At 38.3% G+C, this 12,896-nt stretch overlaps 1 protein-coding gene across 3 annotated transcripts in view; it reads left to right on the forward strand.

Moving 5' to 3' along the window:
• Positions 1–12,029, forward strand: part of LOC105452538 (suppressor of lurcher protein 1) — a 222,279-nt gene extending 210,250 nt beyond the window's left edge. For all 3 annotated transcript variants that reach the window (XM_011693729.1, XM_011693731.1, XM_011693730.1), the window contains 3 exons: positions 3,143–3,350; positions 6,797–7,044; positions 9,769–12,029. In XM_011693729.1, coding sequence (XP_011692031.1) covers positions 3,143–3,350; positions 6,797–7,044; positions 9,769–9,851 — 539 coding nt within the window. In that variant the 3' untranslated portion in view covers positions 9,852–12,029. The remainder of the gene's footprint in view (positions 1–3,142; positions 3,351–6,796; positions 7,045–9,768) is intronic.
• Positions 12,030–12,896: the final 867 nt, after the last annotated feature.

Genomic DNA, 12,896 nt, shown 5'->3' on the forward strand with positions numbered 1-12,896 from the left:
TATCCAGGGCGCTTCTGAGTTTAGCTCGTACAGTAGCATTACGTCGCGGATGCTAAACGCTCGCGATATCTCGATGGTGCGCACGGTATGGCGCGTCGCCCGCCCCGCCGCGCCGCGTCGCGCTGCGCCGTCAAGGAAGCGTCTCTTTACGACCTCGTAACAATAAAAATCACGGCGCGACGAACGCGCCAGAACATTAATTACAGCCGCGTAAATTCCTTCTGTGAAATATTGTACACTGTATAATATGTTTAATGTTGGTAATAAATGATGCATACGAATCACCGAATATGATCGAATATGAGAAATGATTGGGGTCATTCTTGATATCTTATACATATTCGGCCTCCATGAAGCATATTAGTTCTGACACGTGAGGATTAAGTAATTGCAAAACTATACAATAGTTTTAGTATATTGACGACGTGTTTGGTCTATCAGTGATAGTTTTACGCACTTTTGCACTCGACGCACGCGTAAATAAAAAACTTTACGTTGTCGCAAATTGATATTGTTATTGTAAACAGAAAAAAAGAAACTGTTGTCCTTTTTTTATATAAAATTTTTTTACAATACGAAATTTTACAATCATTTTACGTCCCATAAATAAAAAGGATTTACAGGATTTTTTTTATATACATCAAACGTTTGAAATATGAAACGTTTGCTCCGATTGCAGGCGTGGAGAAACGCGATATGAAAAGGCTGTAGATTATTATATTTGTTCTACGTGGTATTGAAAAATTACAGGCAGCAACAAGCAGCACGATATTTGAACACAATTTTGCCATCTCTTTGGAGCACCATTTTTATCACGAGATTTACTTTGTATGTAGGTATAGTTATAGTATTTAGAGATGTCGTATATATTTATATTTAGATCGATTTTTCCAAAATCGTCTAAATTCTAGCTGACTTTATTCAGATTGTCCCAATTTCTATGCATTATTCGCAATTTCTGGGTTAGGACTGTGTGAATTTTAATAGGTATTACTTCTTATGAATATGAAGTAGACAGTCTCGCGACCGGATTTTGCATGGCGACGATGAAAGGGACAATACGCGCAATCGCAAGGTGCGTTAAAAGGGAAAGGTATAACGACTAGGCGAAATGGTTGTCGAGCTGACCTCTTAGCTACCGGTAACAGTGTGCTGGCAACGCTTTTCAAACATTTTCACACTTTTTTCCCCGGAGGCCGACCCGTTGTATTCTTCCTCTTCTTCTTCTCTTTCTTCTTCCTTCCTCGACAAGCTGGCCGCAATGAGAGAGCGAGCAAGCGAGCAGACAGACCGCGTACACGGTGACCATAACAAATGCGGCTAACTAAGCGCAAAAGTCTCGCGAAAGCTTATTACTCGATGTTTACAGCCTGAAGGAAACTTGGCCCGTGCTCTCGCAGCGCGGTGTACCGCACTTTAGGAACTCACGAGAGGAGTTCTGCAGTAACTGCGACCACCACGAGTCGTTTGAAACGGGGCCTGTGTGACAACGGGGCCAATCCTGTAATTAACATACTCTCCTCCCTTTCCTCTCCTCTCCTTGCCACTCCTCTCTTCCGCACCCGCCGCCGTAAACATTCTGCGTGCTGGGTGAGAGATCCGTTGACGGCGATGTCGTTGAAACGGATATTTTTCAACAAGAGAATGCGGCGAAGGATGGAAATCACTTTCCGGGAAGTTTCCCGGCGGAAGGAAACGCCGATCTTTCCTAAACCATCCGCTCTCCGTAGCAGCCGTCGCTCTGGGGCGTCCGTTGCGATCGAAGTTAATTGAGTCGTCCGTAATGAGGTTTCGGCCGCTTCTGTCGAGAAATTTTAATCGGCCGAGAGGATCGGGGAAGAAAGAGGTGCCTCCAAGTCGCGCCAACGACGGACGCTTGGAATGTTTGCAAGGAGTTATTCAATTATTTTACGTCCCGTCGGTCCGAGGTGCCACTCGATTTGCTCGTCGCGGGGAGCAGCGAGGGATCAGCCCTGAACAAATTCAACTACATCGAACAGTATTGACGCGATTGAAAAAAAAAGTGCAAAGTAAAATAATTTTTTGTGGTGAAAAAAAAATTGAAATTAAATGCAATTCAGTATAGCAGTATGGCAGTCCGTGTCGGGCGTTATATTGGATAGTCCATGTAGCTATTTTTCGCTCGAATAAGGCAATTGATTGATCCTGGTATGTCTGCCAATTCTTGTCGGCAAAATCCGATCGATTGAAAGCATAAGCTCGATTCTTTACGCAATTTGGCAGAATTTGAAAAATCAAGTTGCGCGCTCGCGCGAACGATGGGATGTGCGACAATTTTTTTCTCGCTACGACGAGCGGTATAAAACTGAGGAAAATCGATTTTGTTCTGTCGAACGAAAATTGAGTTAAAAATAAAAATCTTGCTGACTGATACTCTCGTATTCGCGATCGATGGTCCATCACGCGAGGAATACACGATCGAATCTGACCACGAAAACCGTTGCGCTACAGCACGCACGCTACAGCATGGCACGCACACAGGCCATCGTATTTTCAAACCCTGTTGTCACTAAACCGCCTTGCAAGCAATCTAGCATGGGAACACAGGCATCGTATGCCACAGGCTTTATACCGGGGGTAGTTATAGGAGTATCGTAGGGGGAGGCTTTACACGCACGAGCAAACCGAAACTCGCGCTTTAATATTCGATTTCGACGCTGTCTACATTGAAGCTGTCGATTAATAATACATTAGTAATTACTTCGATATTATTCATATTTCTCGGGCGTATTACAATGTCACGATTGTACCGCCAATGATTTGTATTACGTTGCGCAGCCAGCCATTAGTACATGTCAATATTTATTAAGCCGCTCAAGGGATTATAAACGCCCCTGTAATAATGAAGTGTGCGCGGATAATAAATTGCGATGACGAAAAAACAAGGAGAAATTCATGCCCTTCTTCGCGCTGTTGGAGTATCATAAATTGAAACAATTTTGTTCTCTCTTTCTCTCCCTCTCTGATAAACACGATGATAATCTTATAACGTTCGGACGAAGAATTGAAAAAGAAAAATCGTCAAAATACGAGAAAGAGATGCTTTCGAGTCGCTGCTATTCACATGAATATCGATCCGTTCAAGTTTTAGCACACTTACAAATACGTTTTACTGTTTCAGACTTCGGTATAACGACAGGTCGGCAGGAGGGGCAGTATCCGTGTGCCTTTGTTTTCAACAGCAACGAGACCCGGAACGGTACGTTCGCGTCGCCAAATTACCCCGGACTGTACCCTCGTAGCACGGAATGCTACTACTTCTTCTATGGTCAACCTAACGAGCGGGTTCACCTTCATTTCCACTTCTTCGATGTCGAGGGAGTGTTACCGTAAGTCCAATGAACAAGCAAATTCTTTCCCGTTGCTTTTTCGAGAGATCTCGAAAATGCGATATGGTCAAGTAGTCTGATCAAATTTACTTAAATAACGGCATCGAAATTGCGAGTATTTTCGTTGTTGGCGATCAACGTTGGGCACTAACGAACGATAACATATAAAAATATAATAATGAGAAATGAAAATTAATTAACGCAAATAATAATACGATATTTGTATGGAAAAAGAAGATAAAAGGAGATAATAACAATTATACCAGCGGCAAAAATCGCGGTTAATAAATAATATAATGAAACGTTTACACTTCAGATATTTCGATAATGAATCGAATTGATTCCCTGGGGTTTCGCTAACGTTGAAAGAACCAGACGATGCGTTTGTACACAATATCAGATTTAATCACATCAGAAAACTCGTCGTCTCGTCTAAAATACTCGATAGACACAAAGCGACCGCCCTTAAGCAAATTTAGAATATTTTCGCGAAGGCGAATCGATAGCGCCTCTCAATTCTGAACCTTTGCGGGAACTGGGATGGCTCGTTATATCAAACTGCAACCAAGTTCTCAGCTACTTATTGAAACACGAAGGAAGCCCTGATGAAGGTTCGGCGACCAATACTCGAGAAACAGAGGCAATTACGTGTCAACCAAGCCGCATACTGTTATTAACGAGCGTATTACCCATTATCCGGTATAACAAGAAATATAACGTGCTGTAACTTTTAGAAAATAATATAACGGTGTGGCACAAGTGTCGCGCACATTGAAAACCGAAACGAGGTAGAGGGACGACACAGAAAGAGATAGAGCCATAAACTGTTACACGCGCACGAAAGATAAAGAGAAACAGTATAGAGAAAGGGTGCCGGTCGAGAAACGACCGATGGCGAGAGGAAAACGGAGGGAGGATCTGTGTGCCGGGGTCATACGATAGCTGCTCCTAATTGGGTCGTATTAAATCGCAGGACCATCAATATTCCGGCGGCAACGTAACGCTACGTTCATTACCGGAAGCCGCTAATTAATCATGTTTCGCCAATTTCTGTCGAATTTTATAACAACGCGGCGTGCGCTCGTTTGTCGCACACGGCGCCACGGCCGGGCGCTACAACGTGCATCGCGACGAAGGAACATCGAAGCGAAATTCGCTGGCCCATGTTGTCGCCCTCGGTCGGTTGGTCGGTCGGTGACGCGACTCGCTTTATAAATTGATAATTCGACGTCGTTCGACATCGGCTGTGCGATGTTTCGCTGCGCTATTTATCGTGGCCGCATTAGCCGCCGCATCGCGTCGCGCGTGGGAAGATTTTCCCTTGGCGCTACTTTGGAAAACGGTAATCGTAAATATCGCCAGCCCCCGCGCAACGAAACGAGAGTTCGATTGGACGAAATGCGCCTTCGGTGCTTTACTCGTAGATGTATTTTACCAGCGTCGACGCGGCACGGCCCGGCGATGCGAGGCAAGATGCGGCGAAGAGCACCGGAAAAAGATGCATACTCGACCGTAAATCTGACCACCGGTAAACAGTTTTCGAGATGTTTTGGGTTACGTTCAAGAAAGCACGCTGGGAAATGATCTATTATCCAAATTGCCACTCTTATGTCTTCAGGCCAACTAATGCGAACTCTCTCTCTCTCTCTCTCTCTCTCCCCCTCTCATTCTTGCATGCACAATATATATTTTCCACTCCGCGATAATAGCCCCATCGCTCATGCATCAATATTTCTTTTCGCTACAATATATTGTTTGTCTCGCCGCGAATATGTCGCCGCGCAACAACCGGATGGCCGCGTAAATCTTACTTATCGCCTCTATTTATCTGCCAAGCAACACTATCCCGGTCGCCCTTAATTATGCTCGATGAGATGGCAATAGAATATTATTATGAGACTCAAATGTGCATTTTATATGATAAAAATATAACAATAATATTGTAACGACGTCTTATTAAGATGTTAACGAGTATCTTAATATTGTTGAAACAAAATAGATTATTATTGTTAAGTAGGAAATTGAATTTTGCCAATATTTTTCTCTCTCTCGTTTAACTGCCGTACTTAGGTAACACTTGCATCCGAATGATAAGTAATGATATATAATTATGACGCGTAATGGATTGAGATTGGAAATATTGCTGATGAGAAAATTATAAACGTCATTTATTATTGTGAGATAGTCGAGGAAAATTTTTAAGAAGGGTCATCCGAATTTTATCGATTTCCATCCAGATGTAGATATTGGAACTTTTTACTGTTCCATTTTTCATCGGGTATATATCAATATGTTGCATATATCATAAGGCATATCTTGAAGGAAGAACATAGATTTGCACAGAGACTCTGAATGGCTTATCGAATATCAGGTCAAATGCTTACTAATCTATAATCTTGGTGCTTCGTATCTTCAAATATATACTGTATTGATACATGTATTAAAATACGTATATTCCATCGAAATTTTAATTTTTACATGAATATAAAAAACGGAAACTTGCTGACAGTAAGTAAGAGATAATGAATATGATAGATATAGATTACTTCCTTAATGAAATGCACGTCCGGCAAAGTTTCTGAACTATCAAAGCTTGCAGGAGAAGTTATATAAGTGAGTCATTTAACTACCCAAACCTTAACTCTCTAATCCATTGAGAATTGGTATATTTATTTTACTTGATATAGCCTAATAAAGAGTAAAAGGAAGCGAGAGAGAGAAAGATAGTTATTGAAAGGGTAGGTCTACATTTTATCACAATGTTTTATTTAATTTTATTGAAAATGCAATTCGTAATTCGATACATAAAGTTGAAGCACAACTAAAAAGCTTTTGTCGTAATGTGATAAAAATGGATATATTTTATGATATCATATTTCATTACGATACTAAATATTGTTACAATAATATTATTACTTTAATAATTGTGTATATTTGAGGGAATTATAATATGAAAAACAACTATGTATAAAAAAAAATATATATATATATATATATATATATATATACATATACAACTGGCAGAGAACGCATTTGATTAAATATGCGTAATTACAAACAACGTATATGCGCCATAAAATTCACCATTTACTTCAATAAACGTAATGTAAATGTTAACGATAAAACATCGATTAATTTTTTAACATCAAATATTTAGATTGTAAAATAAATTATGTCTTCTCTAACCGAAAATAGTATCTTTCTTTTTTTATCTCTTTCGCTGATAAGAGATTATCTCTACGATAAATATTATCAACGATCAGAATTTATACTCGATAATATACGAGTGTTATATAGCTTGTATGGTTAAGCAGTATGTATTAATTGAGCAGCATATTACATATTATCGAGTTTTTGCGAATAATTAATGAAATAATTCCCTTTCAATAATTCTCTTTCTCTCGTTTGCAAAGTAAAAGTTCACTCGTTGATGCGAAATTTTCTAGGTGCGAAGCTGTATCAGCGAGCGATTATGTTGAATTCTCCAACTACATGACCAGAGATCGAAAGTATCCGAGGCACTGTGGTCAGCTGAAAGAATTCGACATTTCCAGCGAAAGGAAGTTCTTCCGCGTTACGTTCAAGAGTAACGATCGTCTCGACGCCACGGGCTTTAATGCCAGTTACGTATTCCTGGACGAGGAGGAAAATTACACGATGAAGATACCTGCGAGCAACGGATCGGCACGGCAGGGTGAGACTTTCATGAAATTAGTTAATTAATTATATCACAACGCTTGCTTTACCGCTACCTGTACAGGTAGCTTGTGATTTTTTTTTAAAGCAGTCATAACACTATGTAACTCAAGGGACTGATAAAGTGTAACAGGAAATGCGCCTTGTCAAGAAAATCTTCCTTGTACACGCGAAATTTTTCCCTCGCTATACTGTCGTACCATTCACATTTAGCAAATATATGTATATCTGCTATTTATTATCTATCACTCAACACGGTCCACGGAAAATGCGATACACATCGTTAAAAAATTGCGATACGGCACCAATTCCAACCATAGTATTGAATTTATTTTGCACCGTGTAAGTTCATCATATCTATGTGAATGTTTAAAAAGTCCAAGTTCATACATTTCGCTCGCTTTCGATGATACCTACAATTATTTACGATGGATATTGGAAATGGAAAAATGTGAGCCGTGATGTGTTACATAACTGCAACAGATAGGTATAAGTATATCATGCGCTGCAGTGAAGTATTTGTTATGCTTTCCCGTATTTACAAAAGAAATCGCAATTTTACATATTTCCATTATTATGTAAATATTCTTATCCATTTTAATTCTAACGTAAAAATATCAAGCAACCAAGAAGATAGTTAAAATAGCAGATGAATGAAGATTTTTTCTGAAAGATACAACATATAGAGAATCTCGAGAGAAAGAAATCTTTTCTCTTTCAAAGCTCGAAAGAAATCTGAAAGAGAAAAGATTTGCCTGCAATATTACAGTTAAAAGTACAATACAACATATTTGAATTTAAACGAATTCTAGATTTAATATAATTTTTGAAATGCGACAAGAGTTCTTGCATAGAATTAATACGTTCTCTGAAAACTCAACCAAACGAAGTCTCGTTACTTTTAACAGTTCTAACTCGTACGTTTCGTAGGCAACTACGTCCACATTATGGTCATTATGTTCCGGCTATTTAAATGTCTTGTTGGCAATTTCTATGACAGTTATTTCTTTTGGTTTTTCCTTCTTACCTCTTATATACACGTACACGTAAAAAAACACGAACGGATATTCTGGAAAATAATTGAGTCTTTTGTAACATAAAGGAAAGCCCGACAAGAGAGGCCGGTAAAAACCCCGTAGAAGGGATCTATTCTGAATTGTACGGAGATCCGTTCATTCGCATTCTCGTTCTCTCGAAGAGGCGAAAAGTCACGCGCGCGGCAACGTAAATGGATAGAAGCGGCTTGGAAAAGGTAGCGCAGGCAGAATGAATTAAGGCGGTGTACTTTAGCCCGTTCCGTCAAATCGAATTGCGCGGAGAGAAGCCCGTTATTCACTCGTTTCGCGCTGGCAAACGGGGTCGAATACCTCGGATTCGTGAAACTTTTGTTACAACTTGGAGCATTGTTGCACGCCCAATGGTTGGAGTAGCCCTGGTACCGCTGGGCTTAATAGCTCGAAATACATCTTCGGGCATTCGGTCGCCGGTTAAATGCCGTTCTAGAGCGGTAACAATTGTAGAACGGAAAAATGTGCAAACTCAACGGGATTGTACGATCGAAACGTATGAATCGTGTGATACATATCACGTCGTTCTCCACTGATCCGATCAATTGGATGTTATTAATCGATTCCGCTAATAACTCTCCTTTAAAAACTGTTATCTCCTATTGCACTTTTCAAAGAAAAAAGTTTTCTATTCTGATTCTGATCGAGATAGCATAAAATAAATTTTTATAATATGATTCATCTTGCTATCCCAACACTGTTGTACAGCAAGTACTATTTATAATTATGCAACATTAAATTTCGTATATTATGCGATATTTGGGAAATTGATTCGATGAAAATATAACTAAATAATATAAATTACTTTCGTCACAGCAGTTCCGGCATATGTGGTCAACTAAAATTGCCCGCCATTGTCGTGAAACAAATTGCAAATAGGACTCGGCCGGATGTGACGCGTATTTATAGGCAATCAACGATAATGTCGCGCCCCACTTTTCCCGTCCGCAAGGCGCGAGATTATGTAGCAACGATTTCAATATTCTAGATTCTATCGTCGACTTTGCAATATTTGTCCGGAGGAACTAGCGTGAGATTGCATAATGAACAAACCCAGCGTAACAAGATTCGCTATTAGTTTGAAAGCGATCGTTATCAATAAATTTGATAAATATAAGTGAGAGAGTGGAAGGCAATGGAGAAAGTTCGGAACGCGTTTTCTAAAGAAAAGAAAAGAAAAGAAATATTTAACATTGTTTTACATATGAGAATCTTAGAATCTTTTTCATTTGTAAAAAATACCAGAAAAAGAAATTGCACATTGACTGTCAAAGATTACTATACATGTACAATTGTTACAAAAATGTTACGACGTTTTTATTACGTCACGACGGTTCCCTGCGTTACATTTTTTTTCCGCTTCGCATATGCCCGGCAATAAAAAAAAATCCATGAGGAGTAAACACGAACAAAACGTGCGATATGTATATTACTATTTATGCCATCGTTAACATGAGTTATCACGCGCGTAGTTCCATATGCAGGCCAGACGCGGATCGATAACACCGCGCGACTCACTCCACGGGGTCAAATTGCGAAAAAAAAAGAGAGAGAGAGAGAGAGAGGAAAGTTGATTTTGATGATTGAGAGAGCTATATTATTAAACACACAAGTCAAAGTAACTGTGAAATAATTTTTTTTCTTTTTCACTCAAGGTGCCATGCCTTCGCCTCCGCCGTTGTTGCTGTTGCTGCTGTTTATGAGTTGTCTTTTCGTTGGCGGCAGAAGCTCGCATTAAGAAAAGGCACTCGCAACGGCCACGCGGACGAGTCCTGGCTCAATTTACAACGAACCGCAACTTTAAGATCGAGAGCCATCCAGAGTCACCATAGCTCAACTCACCGAAGAAAGTGACGACCTCGTTGACAGATTCAGTCGGGAGGGAGTGTGTTACTGAAGTCTATTATCCAACCGGGACACAAAGTCTTAAATTTGTCTACGCATCCCTTCTCATTCTATTCCATTCGTCCGCGTCACGTCGACTATTTCGAGGAGAAAGCATCGGCGGTAAAATACTTTTACGTCTAACAGCGTGCAAGAGAAACGACGATGTCATTCGTCAGGAACTCGTCGCAAGCCCTTTACCGTAAACAGGAGAAGTGGGATTAATTGGTTGCGTGGCTAAATTGCCGATAGTAGCCTACGTGGGTAAGTTACAGTCGACAACTAATTCTTCCAAGAAGAATTCTTACTTTTGAAAAAGTATAAGTAAATCTTTTTCGCGGTAGCTCGTCGCCCAAAGACATTTTATGACTCATTGCCACTTCGATTTAAGCAAATCTGTCTTAGATGCACGCAATTTCTTATCGTTGCAATTTCATTTTAATCACAACTTGAAAGTTAAATGGAGCCCGCTGCTACGAAGCAGCACTTCAATTCTCAACGTTTCTTTCAACATTGAAAAAATTATAAATTAAACACCCCACGCGTGTTTTTTTTTAAGCCAGCCGAACAAACATGCGCGAAGGAACACGAATGAACAACTCGCGACGCCATTTGTACTTATCGAAGCAAGTTTCTCCTTCGTGTTTGTTCGCACTCGTGTACTTTAATTGAAAACGGCTTTAATAGATCGTTTACTATATATGATCATTAAAATCTGATTTTATTCAATCAATGGTTTTTCTTCTCCTCTTGTGGGAAACGAATCTCTTAAGTCATCGTAACTGTCTGTCCATGTATCGCTCGAAAGTCATACATACCGTAGGAAAAAAAAATCGCCTTCACAAATACACTACGGACAGACTTTTACTGTACATCCTCTATACGACTGTGATGTTCCCGTTCTTTCTTAGTTTATTAGAGACAAAAAAAGTCTGATCATTCGCGATAGCGAACATTCGTAATCGATAATTAGGTCCTGGAGATACTATTAATCGCCGATCGCAATCATGGAAACTTAGAAAGCGTATAGTTAAGTATTTATCGTCAAAAGTCCTGTTTTAACGCGCGAACGTTAAATTAACAGGAAAATTGCGTAATAATTTCAAATTTCGGATTTCGAATCCAGTGAGAATACGTAATCGACACGTTTAATAGAATATATGAGAGCGATTAACGATTGTAATTCTTAAAAATGCGCGTTCGGTTGAGCGATTTCGGCGATGAATGTTTCAATAATGAGCAATACGTGATCGACCGAATTTACGGGCTAGTGATGATTAAAGAGGGATATTTTGGAAACATTTTTTGAGCTTGTGGACTGCATCAATATTACACAATTCGATATCACGGATGGTAACTACTAATTTCTTCCAGTTCGTATTTCATTATGATATAAAGAATCGATTGAATTCAATAAAAATCGCATTAGTCAAAAAAGAAATTTTTTTTTAAATTAAATCGATACATCTACATGAGGAAGAATTGAATATAATAAAATATATCCTTGTGATCTAATTTTATACCGGAATCAATTTAGCACTAATTAAATTTTTATTGCTCTAAAGTTGATTTTACAATATAATTTTTTAAAGGTGTATGTGGAATGTTATTACCATTTGTCTTGTTAAAGCAGGACTTTTAACTAATTCTTTGACAAATTAAACAAAAATTTATCACAAAGAGAAAAATTAATAAGCGTCCTTTATTTATTGGAATTTGATTATTTGTGCAATATACTATTTTAGATTAACAATTATAAATATATCATATATTAAACCTATATTAAGTAAAATTTTATTTGAAATTAACTCAAATATAATTATCAATTCTAGATCATTTCTTAGAATTCTTAGTTTTTAATTGATAATAAAAATTATTTATAAAATTATTATCATTAATTTTTTATGAAATAAAAATTAATTTCTAATTCCTCAGCTAATATAAGAAAGACGATAGACAGTAAAAAGTTTCTATTTGTGTATTGTAAATAACTTTTTTTAATGCATAAATTAAAAATACAAAACTAATTCATCGAGAATCGAGTTTTTTAATAACAAAATCTTATTAGATTGCTTTATTTTCATACAAAATTATATCTTTGAAAATTAAAAATGTTTTTTTTGTATGAAATATTTATCAATATGTAAAAGAGAAAGGGAGAGACACGGATTTCATTATACTTATAATTTGATACAGCTCTTTTTATGCAAAGTCATACGAGCACATATATACCGCTGGAATGTACACGCACTAAGTTCTCAAAGGGTTAATGAAACAGATACTAGTCCGCTTCAAAGTTAATTTCATGCATTTTCGCATACGATATGTATGTGAATCGAACCGAATGTCCGTTTTGAAGATTGTTGATGTTGATGCTGCTTTGTCACAGAGGTACGACTAAATACAGTACTCATTGTCAATGAGTCTACAATCTGTGTGTAGAATTATTTATATGACGGTCGTACAATTTGAGGAATATAGAAGAAGAGAACTCGGCTCATTGTAGATTCGGCTGAATACGTCAATATAACATTAAGCTCCTTCACTTTCTCAAAAAAATGATTTCGAAAAGAAGTTAGGTAAATTTATAGGCCCGATGTATTTCCTCGAGCTTATTACGAGCGATTATGACAACCAGATAGTGTCGTATTCTAACAGTTCTTCGCACGTCGAGCGTGAATCAGTATATCTGATTGTATTTGCACAAAATCATGTCGAAAAGCATGAGCCCGAACGATTTCGAATTAGCATGTTTTCATGTGAAAAATCAGCATGGAAGATAATACAAGTGTGAGGAATGAGAATGGACTTCTATGAACTCGATATCAAATTGTGTATCTATAGATACATAACTAGGTAGCAATACTGTCATTGTGTACGTTAGACTCTATCGTACGTC

This window comes from Wasmannia auropunctata, unplaced genomic scaffold (genome assembly GCF_000956235.1).
Source record: "Wasmannia auropunctata unplaced genomic scaffold, wasmannia.A_1.0 LD336030.1, whole genome shotgun sequence".
Lineage (NCBI taxonomy): Eukaryota > Metazoa > Arthropoda > Insecta > Hymenoptera > Formicidae > Wasmannia > Wasmannia auropunctata.